The sequence below is a fragment of the Saprolegnia diclina genome (assembly GCF_000281045.1).
Source record: "Saprolegnia diclina VS20 unplaced genomic scaffold supercont1.60, whole genome shotgun sequence".
Lineage (NCBI taxonomy): Eukaryota > Oomycota > Saprolegniomycetes > Saprolegniales > Saprolegniaceae > Saprolegnia > Saprolegnia diclina.
The window spans coordinates 311,256-331,223 of NW_008246127.1; the positions used below are offsets into that span (position 1 = coordinate 311,256).

At 58.5% G+C, this 19,968-nt stretch overlaps 5 protein-coding genes across 5 annotated transcripts in view; 3 read left to right on the forward strand and 2 right to left on the reverse strand.

Annotated features, from left to right (window-relative positions):
• Positions 1-302: 302 nt before the first annotated feature.
• On the forward strand, positions 303-1,066 carry SDRG_13514 (hypothetical protein). The gene has a single exon (XM_008619607.1). The coding sequence runs from the start codon at positions 352-354 to the stop codon at positions 1,021-1,023; it is 672 nt and encodes a 223-aa protein (XP_008617829.1). The 5' UTR covers positions 303-351; the 3' UTR covers positions 1,024-1,066.
• Positions 1,067-1,412: 346 nt separating this feature from the next.
• Positions 1,413-15,471, forward strand: SDRG_13515 (hypothetical protein). Its single transcript, XM_008619608.1, has 21 exons — positions 1,413-2,053; positions 2,108-2,351; positions 2,403-2,566; positions 2,613-2,780; positions 2,824-2,964; positions 3,009-3,729; positions 3,790-3,914; positions 3,965-4,351; positions 4,396-5,354; positions 5,402-5,457; positions 5,503-6,535; positions 6,584-10,045; positions 10,095-10,953; positions 11,001-11,467; positions 11,515-12,804; positions 12,858-13,008; positions 13,061-13,597; positions 13,645-14,737; positions 14,797-14,829; positions 14,880-15,132; positions 15,187-15,471. Exons 1-21 carry the CDS (start codon positions 1,417-1,419, stop codon positions 15,463-15,465), a joined length of 13,059 nt encoding a protein of 4,352 aa, XP_008617830.1. The 5' UTR covers positions 1,413-1,416; the 3' UTR covers positions 15,466-15,471.
• Positions 15,472-15,488: 17 nt separating this feature from the next.
• On the reverse strand, positions 15,489-16,478 carry SDRG_13516 (hypothetical protein; the record flags this gene model as incomplete). The annotated part of the gene is made up of 6 exons (XM_008619609.1): positions 15,489-15,699; positions 15,749-15,831; positions 15,883-15,972; positions 16,024-16,120; positions 16,166-16,283; positions 16,328-16,478. The coding sequence occupies 6 exons, from the start codon at positions 16,476-16,478 to the stop codon at positions 15,489-15,491; spliced, it is 750 nt and encodes a 249-aa protein (XP_008617831.1).
• A 403-nt stretch (positions 16,479-16,881) lies between these two features.
• On the forward strand, positions 16,882-19,094 carry SDRG_13517 (hypothetical protein). The gene is made up of 3 exons (XM_008619610.1): positions 16,882-17,310; positions 17,358-17,570; positions 17,626-19,094. Exons 1-3 carry the CDS (start codon positions 16,915-16,917, stop codon positions 19,057-19,059), a joined length of 2,043 nt encoding a protein of 680 aa, XP_008617832.1. The 5' UTR covers positions 16,882-16,914; the 3' UTR covers positions 19,060-19,094.
• Positions 19,095-19,344: 250 nt separating this feature from the next.
• SDRG_13518 (TKL protein kinase) overlaps positions 19,345-19,968 on the reverse strand; it is a gene marked incomplete at both ends in the record, with an annotated part of 2,665 nt that continues 2,041 nt past the window's right edge. Inside the window, one exon of the mRNA XM_008619611.1 lies at positions 19,345-19,938. Coding sequence (XP_008617833.1) covers positions 19,345-19,938 — 594 coding nt within the window. The remainder of the gene's footprint in view (positions 19,939-19,968) is intronic.

Below are 19,968 nucleotides of genomic sequence, written 5' to 3' on the forward strand. Positions count from 1 at the left end.
TCGAGTCTTGGCCTGAGACCGAGTGTTCCCTAACGATCAACCCCGCGGTCGTGGGCGGTGTCTCTATGGCCGACGTGGCGGACCAGCGGATGCGCGAGATTGAAAACGTCCAAGTCTACCGCGCGTCCGGGGTGATTCTCTCCATGCCCCTTGACGGTCTCGTCGCGCTCGTTATTGCGTAAACCGCAATGCTTGTCTTCTTGTCTAGCACCGAAGTATGTATCTTTTTTCTAATTTCGATCAAGAAAATATCTAAAAATCGCCAAAACAGCTGCCCTCTGTCTTTCGATGGTTTGCATATCGTCGACGCTTTGACGCTCGACGCCCGCCGGCACTTCGACAGTACATCCCATGACAGCAATCGCTGTCTTGACGGCGCCCGAGCTGATTTCGAGTATCGTATCGTACCAAGCCGGCATCTGCGCCAGTCTGCACGACTACGTCGCGACCTTCCACGCCACCACCTACAAAACGTTGCCGCCGATCGTCTATGACGTGGCGCGCTCGGAGCGCCGCTGCCTCCTGCACCACGCGGTTGCGACTGCAAAAGCAACGACTCTTGTGCGCGCCATCGTCGACTGGCAACCTTATTGGCTCTCGGGGCTTGTCATCGACACAGCAGCGGCCTCTGGTCAGCTCGAACTGCTTCGGTTCTTTCACATTGAGCACCCGACGCTCACAGGCTCGTACCGAGCGCTTGACCGAGCAGCTGGTCACGGCCACGGGAGCGTGGTCCGGTTCTTGCATCAGTTTCGCTCCGAAGGCGCTTCGGTCGCCGCGATGGACGACGCCGCCGCCAACGGCCACGTGAACATCGTACAATTTCTCCATGCGCATCGTGGCGAGGGTTGCACGACGGCCGCCATTGACCGCGCCGCCTCGGCGGGGCATTTGCAGGTCGTTCAGTTTCTTCTGCGGCACCGGAGTGAAGGGTTCACGGCCTCGGCGGTCGCGAGCGCGCAATGCCATGCTGGCATCAAGCGTCTCTTGGTTCAGTATCAGGAGAGCCATTACCGGCACTAAGTTTTATCTAAAGTATTCCTACTAGTAAACTATTCGTGCGCACCTTTGTTGGCGGTGCTGATGCATATAGTAAGGCACTTGGCGTCTTACCCGAGGATCGCACTATGACAAAAGTGTTCACAGGAACGTTTTTGCGCGCCATTGGTCAAAGATCCGGCCAATCCGACGCGCACAACAATTCAAATCGACCAATCCTCGTCGCCTGCTGCACCATCGATTCCAGCGGAGCTGCGTGAACGTCAACGATGATGGCATCAAGAACGAGAGACACATATTGTCCTTTTGTACATATGTGGGCTCTTGTGACGCTGCATCGTCGTTGGTGCCGCCAATGCCCAGCCCACTAACCTTCGACAAATGAGCGCACGCCGTTTCAGTCGCCTTTTTCACCGGATGCGAGATTCGATGCGGCGGCTCTTGCTCGCTCTCTGGGTGGTGACGTGCGTGGGTCAGCAATGCACGCCATCGACGCAGTTGGCCAAAGCCCCGGGCATCCTCCGCGACCGGTCGCCGCAGGTCGGCAACTACAACCCTGGCGTCGACTGCCACTGGCAGATCACGACCGCCAAGCCCAACACAATTATCGCCCTCACGTTCACGCTTCTGAAGCTTGACGCGGACTACGGCGGCAACAACGACGTTGTGCTCGTGAACCTCGGCCGCAACGCGCCGCCCCCGCTCGGCTGGTCGCTCTACACCCGCCCGTTGGATCTCTATGGGGGCGACGCTGTCGGGACCTTTGACTATGCAACGAGTCCGCTCTCCAAGGACACGTGCGTTGCCAACCAGCAGGGCTCGTTCGACCCGAGTCAATGCGACCTCACGTACGGTTCGCTGCTCGCCGACGCCTCGCGCAGTGCGTCGTGGTACTATTATACGGGCAACGACGGCGACGATACGGTCGGTGGCACCGTCTCGATGCAGTCGACGGCGCAGGACATCTACATCATCTACCGATCGTTCACCAAGCCGGACGGCGTCGTACTCGACCAGTCGACGACGTATGGCATGGCCGCCACCTACGAGTTCGGTACGATCTTGCCAATGTACTCCTACAGGTGATACTAACTACCGTTTCGACTAGCAAGCACATTTTGCAGCGGTCTGAGCGTCCTCTCGCCGCAGCTGTCGGTCGCCGACGGCGCGAACGCAACGACGGCGCAGACGTTTCGTGACAACATGCTCGGCCAAAATCAGCCGAATATGAGTTGTGCGTGGCTCTTGCAGCCGACGCGACTCGACCCGACGTCCGGCACTCGCGTGCTCTTTGACTCGATCTGGATGTCGTTCAACGCGTTTCAGCTCCGGGGGGCGTCCGTCGTCACCATGTACGTTGACCGAAACCCGTCATATTGGAATTAAACGCAAAATGCGACTAGTTATGACGGCGCATCGGCTACCGCGACGGTCGTGGCCAGGTTCACAGGCGAGAACCCGCCACCCCCCGGCTTTTCGCTCCAGAATGGCCAAGGCTCTCTGTTTCTGACGTATGCGTCGCTGAATGGTCCCGCCGCCCCCGGGTTTACGGTGGCGTGGCAAGCAGGTGCGGTGGCACCATCATCGGGCAACTAACGCAGTATCGATCGTAGCTTACTGTCCGAATGCCTGCTCGGGCAGACATGGTAGCTGCATCAACGGCGAGTGCGTCTGCGTGCATGGCTGGTCGGGGCCGGCATGCGATATCCCCCAAGGGTGGCTCTGCGCAGGGACCCACTACAATGCTAGCGACGGCTGCGACTGCGGCTGCGGCCTCTACGGTACTTGTATCTTAAAAAAGCGAGAGTTTCAAGACTGTTCTAGACCCCGACTGTGGCACGTTGCCTGCGTCGGTCACGACGTGCAAGCACAGCCCGAGTCTCGATAGCACGGCGTTCGATGCACTCCAAGGCCGTGTCTTCAACGGCGACTGCATCTACTGCCCCCTTCCTGCTGTGATTCCCGGTATTTTGTGCAGAGTTTTCCCGAAAACTAACTCGACGAACTAGAGCAAACGCCACAGCCCAACTTGAACTGGAACACCTCGGACGGGTCGATCACCGAGTCGTGTCCGCTCGTACACCAGTGCGGTTCCGGCTCACAATGCGATGCGTACGGTGCCTGCGTGCACGTTGGGAGTACCTCGAGTGATATCCTTCGCAAGCAGTGTCTCTCGTCCAGTGACTGCCCAGCGTCGACCGTCTGCGGATCCAACCAGCTGTGCAAAGCCCCCGACGACTTTGCACTTTTGTTTTCTGATCCGTCGCTTCTCGCACGAAGCAATGCGCTCCTCGGACTCGACTCGACGTTGGGAGTCACCATCGAAATCACACTGCGCATCACGTCCCGCAACTCGACCGATGTTCTCTTGAGCTACCCGGGGCTATCGGTGGCGCAGTCGTCAGCACTAACCTTTGCGATTGGCTCGTCGGTGTGGCCAACAACCGTTGGTGTCGACGACGGGCGCTGGTACTCGGTCGCATGGACGTGGGATGCAGCCACGGGCGACACAACGCTCTATTCCTACAATGAAACAACCAATACCACGACGGTTGTTGCATCGGGCACCGTAGCGACCACCGGCGTCTCGCTTATTCCAGCGCTACCGCTTGACGTCGGTGGCTTCACCGGTGCACTGGCGTTCCTACGGATCTGGAACACGGTGAAGACACCATCGACGCTGTTTCAGTCGTCACGAACAACGACGAGCTATCTTGTTGCCGAGTATCGGTGCGTCCTCAGCCCCTTGTAGCAACGGTCGTGTCATGATGATTGTGGTACTGTCGCTAGATTCCGTGATGGCAGCGCTCGGGATCTCTCGTCGTATCAAAATGACTTGAGTCTCACGGCGACTGGCGGCAATGCGATGTCTCCGTCTGCTACGTACAGCTTTGCGTTCAATGTCAGCACATCTGGTATACTTCTACTGCCTGAATGAATATCCCACTGCATACCGTTTGAGTAGAAGTCAACCCGTGCTTGGCATCCCCGGTGGACCTTACGACCAATACGTTTGCTGTCGACAGTGTCATTCACGTCACCGGGATTGCCAAGGTTGGCACGTGGCAACTTAGATTTGTCGACCAAGCGGGGTCACCGATACTCGAAGTGTCGCCTTCGGACGCCACGACCGTCGACATTGCCGTCAACGGCGTCGTCACCACGCGCGTCACCGTCGCCGATGCCCTCGGCCAATCCAAAGCGCTTCAAGTACGGTTTCAGCGCACCAGTGGCTCGTCGGTGGTCGTCTGCTTCTTTGACGTCACATGCGTCACCGTGGTCACCGCGGGTGTCGCGACGTCGTTCGAGACGTCGTTGCCAGAAGCTATCCCGATATGCATCACGCGCGCCGGTATAATTCCTTCCTCTTGAAAATCGATCAACTCCTCATCGTAGCAAGCCTGGCTACGCTTGCACCGATCGTGTCCGAGCCTACGACGACGGTCAACGGTAGCCGTTGCAGCTTCCCAATGACGTATACACAGCGCAACTGCGAACGTTTTCGCAATTACATGAACTCAAAAGGCTATAGCGACACCATGTGTCTCCAAAATGCCCAGGCGTTTGCAACGTCGCAGCTTGATCTGGCGCTGCAGCCGTGTCAGTGCACTGATATGCCACCGTGGCTCGTCTCGTCGGCCATAAAATCGATCGACTCGGCGACCGGGCGCGTCACACTGCTCGTCACGTACAATTACATCAAAACCAAGGTCGTGGCCGACGACACAACGCAGCCGTGCGGCAACAATTGCTACATTTACGAGCCCGTGGCGGGTCACCGACGGCGCCTTGCTGCGACGTCGTCGTCCATCTCGGGCCCAAATAGCCCAGGCGCCGGTAGCTCGTTTGGCCCTGGCCCTCCCAGCGGCGGTGGTCAATCAACAACTACAACGACGGCCCACGGCACCGACGCCAAGCAGTACCAAGCAACGCGTTTGTTTACCGTCAACAGCCACGGCTGCAACGTGATCTCTGCGTTACTGCCAGAGACGTCGGCCCCGGCGCAGTGCGTTGTCACCGGGCCCGACGCCAGCATTGTCCAGGACACCATTTCTGCCTTCTCATGCCAGACAACGGGAGGATCCACCGACGATCCAGCAACGGCACAGCCGTGGTGCCTCGTCAACGGGTCGCCCGAGGTGTGCTTGAGTAACGTCGACTCGTGCGGGCTTAGAAACGGCAATGTCACGCTGACAAATGCGACGGGTACGATTCGGGATGGGTACGCAACGACGGTCACGGCCGGTGTCCGCGTCTGTCGGTTTACAATTGCGCCGACCATTGCACCTGTTTTGGCGCCTTACACGTGTCTTGTCCTCAAGCTCCAGCAGCTGCAACTCTCGCCAAGCGATCGCGTACGTCATCTTTTTCATGTGAGATTTCATTGCGAACCAAGATGTAGTTTACGGTCAAGGGCCGACTCGCCGAGACCAGTCTACCAAGCCAACTGGCAGCCATGTAGGTACAACCGTTCAGTCTAAAAACTGAGTATCTCGTACCTAGCGACTTGCCATCCCTCGTGCTCAACATGTCGTCTGTTCTCATTGAGTACACGGGCGCCGGCGACAAGTCGGGGACGCCCTTTGATGGGTTTGTTTTGGAGTACAGTACGACGCTGGCGTTCCCCGAGGTTGGCAGCCGTCATTTCTGCCAATTTGCTGCAACGACACTGCCTCTGGACCCCACCACCCATGCCGTCGTGTTTCCGACGTACAACTTGACCAACAGTCGGCTGACACCGGCGATCACTTCGTGCCGGTACACGTTTACGACCAGCGCAGTGTCGATCTCGTCCGTCTGGCTGCGGTTTCTCGATCTCAACCTGACGTCGACCGACGACCGTATCGAACTCTACGACGGCAACGGCACGACGCCAGCAGCCTTGATCGCCAACATTACAGCGTCGTCCTTCTCGGTGCTCAACTATGCGATCAAAATGAATGGCGCCTCCGACTACATTGCGTCGACCGATCCGCTTCCTACGCTTCCGACAACGGTTGTCTTTTGGCTGAACGTCCCGTCGTCGACCAAAGCCGACTGCTCCGTCACCGCCAACTGCGTCAATTCCAAACCCAAGAAAATGAAGGTCCTCGGCACCGACCACGGCTCGATCGACGATGCGTATGTGACGGTGCAGCTCGCGCCCGACACGGGATTCCTCTCGGTCGTCGTCAGCGGCGCCGAGTTTACCGTCGCGACCAGCGTCCTCCAAGATACATGGCTTCACGTGGCGCTGGTCTACCAAGCGACGGAGAACGACGTCTTCGCCTACGTCGACGGCCAGCGCCAAAGCGTCGTTCGGACGGGCAGCGTCAATACGTCATTGGTCGCCGTACCTGCGCAGCTCTTTGTCGGCGGACAAATTACGCTTCCTGACGCCACGCACATTGCATTTGCGGGTCAGCTCCAGCAACTGCGTCTCTACGACGAGCCCAAGTCGGCCGTCGACATTGTCAAGATGCAAACAGCGGCCTGCGATACAGCCGACGCGACGCTTCTGCTTTGCTACGAGTTGAGCACGTACAACGCTACCAAAGTACGTTGCATCTAGACTCGGAGCGCGTATCGATGCAGCTATTGGTAGGTGCTGGACAGTAGCCGCTACGGCATCCACGGTGCCTTACGAGGTGGTGTCTATATGACACCCCCGACGCTTCGATCGTCGATTGCGTTTACGACGTTTCGGGCGTCGACGCGCCACTTGTCACTTTTATATTTGCCGTCGTCGACGAACGCGTCGTCCATCTTTCGCGTTGTCGTCACCGGCCACGCGTGCCCTACGGCGTGTCACCACGGCGCGTGTGCGTTTGGTGTCTGTCAATGTGACCCGGGGTACGCCGGCCCGAGTTGCGCCGACAAGCTGTCGGCGTGCGACGCCGACGTGCTGCTGCCCGGTCGTCAAGGGACACTCGAGTTTCCGCCGGATAGCTACATGCTTCAAACCAACTTTGTGCCACCGGCGCCACCGATTGGGTACCCGCCAGGGCAGTGTCTCTGGCAACTGCAAAAGTCCAATGCGCTCATCGTGCTCCAGTTTGGCGCCACGTCCGACCTCGAAGACACTGACGCATTGACTATTTACGACGGTGCAGCCATCGACAACGTCTACCACGACGCGACGACCACGGTCGGGCTCTCGGCGGCGACTGCGATCGACCGGGCGCTGTTTCTTCAGCGCACGAACGGTGTTGCGTACGCAGTGGCGATCTTCCAGTCGTCGGTGACGGCAACGTCGGCCACGGTGGCGCTCGCGCGCGCCAACTCGCCGTTGTTTGATGTAGTCACGTATCGCCGGGGGCTTGCCTGCGCCGACGCCAGCAGCGTCGGACTCACAACCGCGCTCGCCAAGTCGCTGATCCAAGCCTACTGGTGGTCGACGTCCGACGACGCCTATACAACCGGCGCAGCCGTCGTGCAGCTGTACTTTAACAACTACGACGCCGACTCGGCCGTCGTGACCGCCGAGTTTGTGACGTACGCTTTAGACTGGACAACCATCGTGTCGACGCCGTACCCATCGGTGTTTTCGTTTTCCCGGCGGACGCAGCCGTACTTTGTGTGTCGAAACGGTGCCGACGTTGGTCTCGATGCGACGCAGACGCTCCTCTCGTCGGCGTGGCCCAGTCGGTTGACGAAACCCGACTTGATAACGGGAATGGCCTACCGTGCGCTGGCGACGCCAGTGCTTTCGTACACCGGGGCATGGACGCTCGCCCCCAACAGTGTTCTTAGCGGGCTGGTTCGCTTTGACTTTACAAGCGCACTCGCTTCGATCGAAGTTTCGAATACGTTTACCCTCGTCATCAATGCGTCGGTCGTACTCTCGAGCGGCCCGCAGTACCTCCTCTCGCAAGAAAACTCTGGAGTCGGGTCGCTTGTGCTACAGATCTCGGGCGTCACCAAGGGCATGGGGCAGTGGATTCTGGGCGCATATAACACCAACCAAGCCGCTACCGTGAGTCCCGCGTCCTTCTCGGGCGATACGATGCACCTTGTCGTCACGTTCAATCACGGTGTCGTTACCTACTACGTTAACGGACTCCGCTACAGCACGCTCGACACGAACGCAGCGTATGAAAACTGCTTGAACCAGCAGTGGGACCAGTACCTCGTCACTGGTACCTGGGTCGACTGCAACGTATTTGGAATCGCAGGCTACAGCGACCCGAGTCGCCTCGTCCTTGGTGGTCGACTCGTCAATGGCAACCCGCTCCAGACGTGGCAAGGCACCGTTTATGCGGCTGAGCTCTACGACACCGTCTTGCCCGACTCCGTGATTGCGGCGGCGTATGCAGGTCCTAGCGCGCTCTCCGCGTTCGAGCCCGAAGCCGCGGTCGTCAACGCCGTCACATCGCCAACGACGGCCACGATGAGCACAATTGAAGTCCTCTCGGCGTCGGTCGGCGAGGTTGCAGTGCGCTCGGTGGTCACTCGTCAGTGGTCGCTCCGGCGTCTCGGGTGCGCGACGCCGCCGGCAACGATCGTCAATGCGACTGCCATCGCTGACGCACTCAACATCACGGCGCAAACCCATCTCGTTGCGAACGCGTTTGATGCGACGTCCGTCGTTGTCTCTTGGGTCGCACCCAACTCGTCGTTCTTGCAAGCCACGTTGGCGCGCAGTCGAACGTACAACTTTGGCCTTACCGACACGACCGTGCTAGACCTCTTGCTGCGGTACAGCCAACAAGCCGAGTCGGTTGCCTACGTCATCACCGACCTCTGGGTCAACAGTGTCTCCAGTACGACAGCGACCGTCACGTTTGAGATGCGGGACGCGTCCATGGCCATCGTGGCGGCGACGGCCGACTTGACGCGCGTCAACAATTCGTGGCAACCACCAGTGAGCGTTCATCGGCTGGTACCACCGGCGTTTGCATCGGTGCCGTTCCCGCGCTGTTCCAACAGCAATCAGAGCATCACTGTCTCGAGCGGGGTGCTCACGGACGGCCAGGTCACCGAGACAATGGCGGTGCCGCCCAACACGCAGTGTCAGTGGATTTTGCAAGCGCCCGGAAGCGACCGCATCACGATTGATTTCTCACATCTCCACGTGATCTGCGTCGAGGGAACACTGAGTCTTATCGAGCCGGGACGGCCGCCAGTGGCGCTCTGCGGTCGCCATCCACCCTATACCATCACCACCGGCCCCAACGTGATTCTGAGCTACCGGGTCGGACCGCTGCCGCCGCAGCAGTCGTCGTTGCAGTCGACGGGGTTTTACGCCACGTACGCATTCAGTAGCCACACGGCGAGTCCCAACAAGTCGGATGCGCTGGTTGCCTACGGCGCCTGGCAAGTCCAGTCGCTTGGCAAGGGCAACACACAGTGCCAGCTCGACGTCAGCAACGAAAGCGTCCACAACGCATGGCAGGTGGTCGAGGCGTCGCTCACAACGGCGATCGATACACTCTGCTACAGCAGCGTCGCCATGCCGGCGGACAATGCGTGGGTCGTTGATTCATACAACGCCTCGAACCCGGGGTCGACCGACTGCAGTATGTGGACACCAGATGCTAGCGTGCCCTGGACAGCGACGAGCCTCACGACGGTCAACAGCACTGCGCGCTACTCGAGCCCATTGACAAAAGCGTCCCCACCGGCCCTTCGCGTGACGCCGAGTATGACCAACAGCTTGTTTCGAGCATCCGGTAGCCGTGCGCAAATTGCATTCAAATCGGCACTCGGCGGGCGCGGGCGGTTCCGCATCAACTATCTCACGCCGCGACAATACTACGTCGCGCCCAGTAGCTACGCCTCGGGCGACGGCGCGAGCGGCCTCGGCACCCGCGAATCGCCATTCACGAGCACGTTTGCCTACTTGTTTGCAAACGTCTTGCGCGACGGCGACATGCTCACGCTCTTCCCGGGACGATACGAAGGCACTGGGTACTGCGGACTTTCATTTCCAACGAGCATTTATGTCACGTCGTTGAGCGGCCCGGCATGGACCCTAATCGCGTGCCAAGGAAGCTCGCGCGGCTGGCTTCTCAGCCACGCCAAAGGCCTCTCGGTCATCCGTGGTCTCTCGTTTACCAGCTGCACGGTATGACAATCTGAAACTATCGCACATGGATGTACTTAGTTGGGACTAGACAACTGCGTCACCGATGCGGGGCGTGGCGCTGTTCATCGGCGGCAACGCGTTGATTGAAAACTGCCGCTTTTACGGCAACCAGTTCGCGGGCCAAGGCACGGTGGCCGTCGTCGCGCCCAGTGTCACGACGCTGCGCGGGTGTACATTTGATAGCAACGTTGCGACCGTCGGTGCCGCCATAGCTGTGCTCTCGGCCACCGCGATTCTTGACAACTGCACGATACATGCCAACAACGCCACGCTGAGCGGTGCGGTCTTTATCTCGACGTACGCCTCGACGTCGACCACGCTGCACAATCCCTCGACCGTCACCATCTCCGCCTGCACCTTTACGCGCAACCTCGCCAGCAGCGTCCCCGAAGCTGCGCTGACCATCAACCAAGCCAGCGTCGCCACGATCGGCAACTGTTTCTTTCAAAACAACGTGGGCAGCGCGATCGGCTTGGACGGTGCGTACGTCACGATCAACAACTCGGTGATTACGGGCAACGCCGGCTCGGGTATCCGCGCCAGCAACACACAGCTCTTTGTGGCAACAACTATGTTTGGCAACAACACGAGCGCTGACAAGGGCGGTGGTCTTCGTGCCGAGACGTCGACAATACGCAGCGTGAGCAACACATTCCTCGGGAACGCTGCCGTGGTCGCCGGTGGTGGCATCTATCTTCTAAGCTCGACCTTTGTTGACGTGATGAGCGTGTACGACTCCAACACCGTGAGCTTGATCGCGCCGACCACCAACCGAGGTCTCGGCGGCGCGATCTACGCGCTCAACTGCTACGACACGACGCTGCAGCCACTGATTGCGATCACAAACGGCACGTTTCGGGCGAATCAGGCGTCGTTTGGTGCTGCTGGTGCGTTGTTCTACTCTGTCTCGACCTCATTTCTTAACGCTCTCTAGTCTATCTGGTCCAGTCGTATACGCGGCTTCAATACAGTGTGTTTCGATCCAACGCGGCGACCAAGTACGGCGGCGCACTCATGGTGACAGGCACGTCCGCCCAAGGCACCGAATTCGTCGTCGTTCTCGAGCGAAATCTCTACGAGTCGAACGCTGGTCAGTACGGCGGTAGCGTCTTTGTCTCGTCGTCCGACCACGTCTTGACAACCGACGATGTGTTTGCCCACGGCCGCGCGACCAAAGCGGGCGGCGCCATTGCCCTCACGGCCGCCACGATGATTGTGGTTGAGAACGGGACATTTCTCGCCGATGTCAGTGGCACGGACGGCGGTGCGATGTATGCCGACTCTAATTCGGTCGTCGCCATCTCCGACTCGCGGTTTGCGTCGTGTGTCGCCTACCGTCACGGGGGCAGCGTCTACGTCACGTCGAGCACCGTGGTCATTGACAACGTCACGATGACCAACGTACGACGACAACGTCATGTGACATATCATGTAACGGTCTGGGATAGAGCACGGCATTCCAGTACGGTGGCGGGCTCGTGCTGCAGTCGCAGAGCACAACGGTTCAGTTGACCAACCTCAGTATCACCGCGTCGTCAGCAACAAAAGGCGGTGCCATCTATCTCATCGACTGCACGTTTCAGGCCGGTGACATTGTCAATGTCACGATTGCCAACACGACAGCGAGTACGATGGGGGGCGCCCTGTACCTCGTGCTCGTCACCATGACGATTGATCACCTACAGACGGAGGCCACGACGTCCGGCAGCGGCGGCATGATGGCGCTCGAAGATTCCGTCGTTGTCGTAAGCAACGCCAGCATTGTCAAGGCGTTTGCGACCAAGAACGGCGGCGCGTTCTACTGCATCATCTCGAGCCTCGTCCTCCAGGCGTCGACCGTCGGTCAGCACACGGCGGGCGCCAACGGCGGTGCCGTCTACGGCTTTTCGAGCATCCTGACACTACAAGACTCACATCTCGTCCGCAACGCGGCGGCGGGCGGCGGCGCCATTGCCGTTGCCTCATCCACCGTTAGTACGCTCCGCGTATATCTCGCGTACAACAGTGCCACGACCGGCGGTGCGCTGAGCGCCGACCTCTCGGACATTACGCTGGACACGTCTGTGCTGCTGGGCAACACCGCGTCGGGTCTCGGTGGCGCCATCGCCGTCGCGTTCAACTCGCTCACGCTGTTTCATTCGGTTTTGCGTGACAACGTAGCGGCTGTCGGCGGTGCCATCTCCATGTCGGACCTCTCGACGTTCACTTTGCATTCGAGTGTTTTTCACAACAACTCGGTGCTGCTCGGGTCGAAGCCCGGTGTCGTGGCCAAAGGCGGTGCGATCAGCATCGCAACGATCTCGAGCGCGTCGTTCGTGACCAACTGCTCGTTTCTCGACAATCGCGCCGGAATCGCCACCGGTGGTGCAGTCTACGCGTCGATGGGCACGGCGTCGGCACCGCCTATCATCAACGTCGTTGCATCCAACTTTGTCAATTGCAGCAGTGGCTATGGCGGTGCGCTCTACCTTGAAAACGCGCCGTGCTCCTTCTCGAACTCACGCTGGATCAACAATTCGGCGACAACCGGCGGTGGTGGCGGCATCTACTGGACCAGTGTCGAGCCATTGGGGTTGGCCTCGCAAATCTTTACCAACAACAGTGCCGTGTATGGACCCGACGTAGCGTCGCTGCCGTATGCACTGCAGCCTCGGTACACGCCACCAATGTCGAATGGCGTCGTGAGTGGTGAAGCGAGTGGGCAGATGTTTGCTGGCACCTTGGCCGTCCATGTTGTTGTATGTGTCGTCGACAACTTTTGACGTGGAGGCAACGTTACTGCTGTGCGTAGGACCAGTATTTACAGACTGTTGCGACCGACAACAAGACGCAAGTTACGCTGGTGAGTCTGACAACGTCAGCATTCGTTGTGGGGACCGGCAAGGCCACGGCGGTGCGCGGCATTTGTAACTTCTCGACGTCGGGCGTGCAATTTACTCCAGGTAGAACATCTCTACTCCACATGACGCTCCACCCAATCAACTATGTTCATAGGCCTCAACATGACCTTGGCAGTCACGGGGGGCGACCTTCTGCCGCTGCACACGGTTGAGATGCATCTCCGGGGGTGCCTTCGCGGCGAAGTGCTGCCACAAGGCGTCGCGCAGTGCGTCAAATGTCCCATTGGGCAGTTTAGCTGGAACGCCAGTGAAAGCGTCTGCCACGCGTGTCCAACCGGTGCGATCTGCGGCGGCGGGGATAACATTCAGGCGACCGACGGCTACTGGCGGTTTCCCAACTCGACCGGCGTCTGTACATCGGGTCGCTACGACGGGTGTCGGCTCAACGAGTGCTTGGCATCCGCCTGCAACGGGCTCCTCCTTGGCAACGACTTGGCGTCGGTCGTCGTGGACACGGGCGTCAGCGGCACCATGGGTCTTCTCCTCCCTTCAAATAGCTCGGGCTATGGTACCAACGATACGCTGTACGTACAAGGCGCCACGTATACGGTGGTGGCGTCGTCCACCGTGTCTTCGTCGTCCAGTGAGCTCCAGCTTCTTGTCACGGGAAGCACGCCATTGCCCAACACAGGTGATCCCGCTTCCTTCATTACCAAACGATAAACTTTCTTGATATAGGCGCCGTGGCCATTTACAAAGTCCAGCCCGAAACGTGCAAGCGGGGCTTTACCGGGCACCTTTGCTTTCAGTGTGCGTATGGGTACACGCGCAGCGGGAAGACCGAATGCGTCGAGTGCCCGAGCGACTACACCCTGACGGTCTTGGTGCTAATTGGCGGCATTCTCGCGTGCATCGTCTACGCCGTCATGCTGATTCAAATGACCATCAACAAGTCGCGGACCAAGGCTGACTTGTTCTCGATCATCACCAAGATCTTTACCTCGTACATGCAGCTCGTGAGTCTGGCCGGGTCGTTCGACTTGCAGTGGCCCGTGGTCGTTGCGTCGATGTTCAATACGCAGAGCGCGGCGTCCAACCCCGCCGACAAGCTCATCTCGATCAACTGCCTCATGAACCACTACAAGGCGCAGTCGTCTTCGTCGGCGGCCGCCACCGGTCTCTCGCCGTACCACGAGCAGCTCATCTTGTACCTCTGCTTGCCACTGCTCTGTGTCGTCGTTCCGATCATCTACTGGAAACTCAAGTTTCGCTTTACACGGCAACGCATTCAGCGAAAAGCGTGGCCACCACTGCTGCAAGGCACGCTTGGCCGCGGCACGGGCGCCGACGTCCTCGTTCTGGACGCTGAGATTGAAGACATTTTGCGCGCCGTCGGCGAAGACCCGACCGACATTGTCCTATTGGGCACGCGATCCATAGGAAAGCTCGGCGAAGGACCGCAGCCGCTCAGTATTGTTAAAGCCGCCTACCTCGACGCTGTGCGCAGTGAGATTCATGACAAGTCGGTGCTCTCGATCATTGTGCTCATGTTCCTCATCCATCCGGGCGTCACCAAGCAGATCTTTCAACTCTTCTCCTGTTCGGAGCTCGGGATGGACGAGCATGGCGTCGTCATGGCCTTCCTGGACGCTGATCTCGACATCCCATGCTACGACTCAAGCCACTACAAGTGGATGCTGTGCGTCGGCTTACCGAGCGTTGTGGGCATTACGTTTGGCATCCCGGGTTTTGCCTTTGGTGTGCTCCGTGCCCGTCGGGCGACGCTGGACGACCCGCGCACGCAACTGCAATTTGGGTTTCTCTACGATGGGTATGTCGCATACGACGGTTTCATTCAGACGATGACTCATCGTGACATGTCTTTTCTAGATACAAGCTAGCGCACTACTACTGGGAAATCTGGTATACTTGTCTGCGTGCCGCATCTTTATGAGTCTCATGATGGATGCTAGGATCATGATGCGCAAGGTGCTCGTGAGCATGGTCTCGGTCTTTCTCAAGGCGTGGGGCACCGGGCCGCAGTCGCTCGGCGCGACAGGCCTCATCTTCGCCGCTTTGTACATGCACATGGAGGCGACGCCGTACGAGCTCGACGTGGTCAACAACCTCGAGCAAACTTCGCTGCTTACGTGTCTCTTCACCATGTACTTTGGTCTCTACCTCTTCCAGCCCGAGCTCACGAGCGGCACGCGGCTCGCCGTTGGGGTATGACTCGCCCAATCGTATGAGGGTCGCTACTGACGGCTTCGGACTCGCTAGATTGTCATTGTCGTTGCCAACAGCATCTTCATGGTCAAGTTTGCGCGACTCATGCTTCTCGAGCTCAAGAAGAAGGCGCTCGACGGTCTCGCCAAAGTCGCTCAACACAAGCGCATGAGCGTGGTGCTGCAAAAGTTTCGCCGTGCGTCACTTGACACCAACGGCGTCGTGACGCCCTCTGGCGTGCAGTTGCAAGACGGCAGCAAGCACGATAATGACGACGACGACGACGAGGATCGAAGTGGGGACGAGTGGGACCGGGTCCAAGCACGTACATAAACGCTGTATAAGTAGCACGTGTCCTAGCCTTCGAGCTCCTCTTCCTTGTCGACGATCGCTTCCGCGAGCTTCATGAGGTACTGCAGCTGCACGGTGAGGCGCTTGGAGGACTCGAGGTCATGCGACCCGTCAAAAGCCGACGTGATCTGCACGACGCACGCCTCAATGTCGGTCGCATTCGCCTTCTTCAGCGGCTCGAGCTCATCGACGGACGTGCAGTCGTCGACTTGCTCGCTATATACAGGCATAAGAGACAAGGCAAAATGCGTTCGCAAAATGCTACCGGGCTTCCATAATGTGCATCAGGATCGCTGGGTCCATGAGCGTGGTGTTGTCGCCAAGGGCGTCGATTCCGTGGAGATGCAGCTACAGGACGAACCAGAATGATTTCGATGACAGGCCATATCGCGGTCGTACGAGGTAGTTGGCGCGGGTTGTCGGCGCTTTGAGCATGTTGTACGCCGTGTTGATCACAGCCGAGTTGGTGACCGAGAGCTCCTTTTCCGTCTATGGCAGGCGTGAGCACTGCTGCTGCTGAGGATGGAAAGAGGCGCGTACCTCCGACTTGTGGCCATACAGATCCGGGTGCATCTTCTTCTGGAGACTCCAATAGAGCTGCTCGACGGCCTTGGGATCGATCGAGAAGTTCTCGGGACTGCGAGGTGATGATGATGGTATGATGGTGCATGGAAGAGCGTACATGCCAAAGATCTTGAAGTAGTTGCATGCGCCGCTCGGATTCAGCGGCTGGATGTGGTTGCACGTGCCGCAGAAGAAGACGCAGCAGTCGTTGGGCTTGCCGCAGTTCCAGCACTTTTCTAGGGCTTTGGTCAGTGAAAGGGCATGACGACGAGTGACCTACGGTCCGTGTGGGCGTGCGCTTTGACGCGGTCACAACACGGCGCCGTCGAGAGCATCTGGAAGCGGCGCGGCGCCAGCGGCGACGCCATGCGGCGGCCAAGGACGCGGGCCACGAGCGTGGTTGCAGCTTGCATTGTTGACCACTTCTGCATACCGCGTAATAGAATCCTGATTCCAAAGACTTCTTGGATCGCCGGCTTCATTTAATACACGTGCATACCAATACTAAGTCTAAATTGAAAATCATAAATTTTATACAACTGCCGGTGTATTTTAATGAAGGAATTCAGAAGGCTATTCGCACGCTTCCTAATCTTACGGCGGCGTGGCAATTCGAATGGTATGCAGGAGCTCGCAACGTATGCCTCCCATGGCTCAAGGAGACATACTGCACACACGAGTTCATTCGATTGCCACCATACCGTGTGCAGGAATGCAAGGCCAAGATAGCCCCAAAGACGCCAATCTAATTTCAACAGGAAGAATGTTGCACCTCTTAAGGAGCGTGCAAATAGCCCATTGCGAGGTCCGAGGAAGTGTACGGATAACAAGGACACGAAAACGCCCGAGATCTTGGGCAGTGGCAGCATGAAGGACGAAGACGTGCTGGAAGACATTGACTTTGACGAGCTCGACGACCACCTCGAGCAGTTCCAGCAGGACGACTTCATCAAGGAGGCGCTGGCCAAGGGCGTGGACCTGCGCCAGTACGCGATGCAGATCGACCGCGAGCTGCGCGACGTCGAGATGGAGTCGATCACGCAGTATGTAGCCAAGTCGGCCGACATTGTCGACCTGTACAACCAAGTGCAGTCGTGCGATGACATCCTCGCGCGCATGCAGGAGATGCTCCTCGGGTTCCAAGCCGACCTTGGCGGCATCAGCGACGAGATCCGCCACCTCCAGAACGAGTCCATTGGCATGAACATCAAGCTCAAGAACCGGCGCGAGGCCGAGGAGCGTCTCCGGGTCTTCCTCGATCAAGTCAGCTCCGATCATCCACTCTCTGTCTCATGCGCATGTGGTCGTAGGTCTACATTCCGCCGACGCTCATCGAGGGCATTGACGACGGCGAAGTCAACGACGGCTTCGTCTCGTACCTCATGATCCTCAACAGCAAGCTCACGTACGCCAAGCAAGCCGAGGCCGACGTTTCGTCGCTGGGCATTGTCCCGGGCACGACGCCTGCGGTCAAGCAGGTCGAGTCGGACCTCGAGAAGCTCAAGCTGCGCGCCTGTGCCCAGGTTCGCCCACATTGCCCTTTCTCTATCTCTCCACATATCTCACGCCACAGTCTAGATTCGCGAATGGCTGCTCGGGCGCATCAACGACCTCAAGAAGCCCAAGACCAACGTGCAGATCGTGCAGCAGACAACACTACTCAAGATGAAGTACGCGGTCTCATTTCTACACGACCAAGCGCCGTCGATGGCGCTCGAATTCCGCGAGACGTACGCCGAGACCATGAGCCGCATCCTCTTTGGCGTCTTCAAGGCCTACCACACGGGCCTTATCAAGTTTCATGACGAAGCCGCGTCACGCACCGACGTCATTGCGGTCGAGGAGGCGTCGCTCAAGTCCATGTTCTCATCGCGCGTCACCGTCAACAAGCAAACGAACGCCTTCTCGCTCGGCGACCGCGACCAGATTCTGGCGCAAGCGACCGCGCCGCCCATTATGATCCACGTCGCGCAGGCTGAGAATCTCAAGTGTCCGTACGAGACCATCTTTCGGAGCCTCCAGCAGCACCTGATGAACGCAGCGACGTCCGAGTACCTCTTCCTCCTCGACTTCTTCCATGGCGCCGACGGCTTCAAGGTCCGCGAATTCTTTCTGCGTATTTTTGCGAAAACACTCTCGCTCTGCCTCGAGCAGCTGGAGAACTACCTCTGCACGTCGTTCGACAGCATTGGCCTCCTCCTCATGATCCGCCTCACGACGGACCACAAGACCCTCATGGCCAAGCGTCACGTGCCAGTCCTCGACTCGTTCTTGGACCGCGTCTTGTTGCTGCTCTGGCCGCGGTACCATGCGGTCATCGACCTCAACGTCCAGAGCGTGCTCCAGGCCAAGCCCAAGAAGCTCGGCAGCGTCGAGCTCCACCCGCACTACGTCACGCGGCGGTACGCGGAGCTTGTCGCGTCGATTCTGACGCTGGCGCCCATGGACGACGAAGCAAGCGGCGCGACCATCTTGAACGGCCTCGCCGCGCTCCGTGACGGCCTCGTCATGCTGTTGGAGAAGCTCTCGGAGGTACACAAGACCTCCAAGGACAAGTGTGTCTTCCTCATCAACAACTACGACCTCGTGACGAGCGTCGTGACGGAGCGCAAGATCACGTCCGAGGAGACCGCCAAGTTTGACGAGCTTTTGACGGGTCAGCGCGACAAGTTTGTGGAAGAAGAGCTCGTGTGCTGGTATGGGCCGCTCATTACGTTCGTGCAGCAAACCGAGGCCAAGGGAGGGGCGCCGGACGCCGGCAAAGTCGACCGGATCACCAAGGACTTTAACGCCAACTGGAAGAGCGGCATCGACAAGATGAACGGGAATGTGATGAAGTTCTTCTCCAACTTCCGCAACGGCATGGAGATCCTCAAGCAAGTGCTCACGCAACTCCTCTTGTACTACACGCGCTTTCTCGAAATCGGCAAAAAGACAGGCCGCCCCACGACCGAAATTGTCACGACCCAAGAGATTTTGTACGAAATCAAAAAGTACTCGCGGTCGTTCTAAGTCGAAAAATACGATGCCGATGCGCGACATTTGTGTAGTGTATCTTTTAGCGAGTATGGTCGACCGGGTACATATACTAGTGACGATGCGAAGTGGCGTTGATCAAGCAGTCAACAGATCCAACGCGGACGTTGGAATCACTAACTAAAGAAATCAAAATGCACTTCAAATTATTGGCAATATGGGATGACAAAATGGTGTCTACAGTGGCCGTCGTCGTCAACGTGGGTCGTCAGTATGCACGGTGTGCTCAAAGAGACGGGGTCGGCTAGAGGTCGGCGTCGTTTACATACACCTGTACTTGCGGAATCCATCGGCGTCACAGTCGTTGTCGGCTTCGTGTGTGGGCATGTACATGGCCAAGAAAGCGATAATCTTCTTGGCCGTCGGGCGCTTGGCTGGCTCAAACGCCACGCACGCGGTAATGAGCATCCGTAGCGCGTCGTCACACGTTGGCTTGGTCGCTGGTGACAACTCCCCCGTCAACACCTTTGCAACGATAGCACTTGGGCTGCCTTGGCCTGCATACGGCTCGTCAACCGTGTGCACCTCGGACAAGACGACGCCAAACGAAAAAATGTCGGCGGCCGCCGAGTACGCGCGGTCGCCGCTGGACTTGTTATCGCCAAAGACCTCGGGCGCCATCCAGAGCTGCGAGCCGACGCCGCCCGTCACGATGGCGTCGACAGTACGTGCAGTACCAAAGTCGCCGAGTTTGATGCCGTGCGCCGTCGACAGCAGGACGTTGGGGCTCTTGACGTCGCGGTGGACAAGACCTTTCTCGTGGATGTCGGCGAGTGCATGCGCCAGCGCCCACGCCACGTCCATCGTTGTGATTTGCATACCGACGGGTTCTCTGTCGCGCTTCTTGCGAAGGTACTGGAAGAGATCGCCTTGGTCCATAAACTC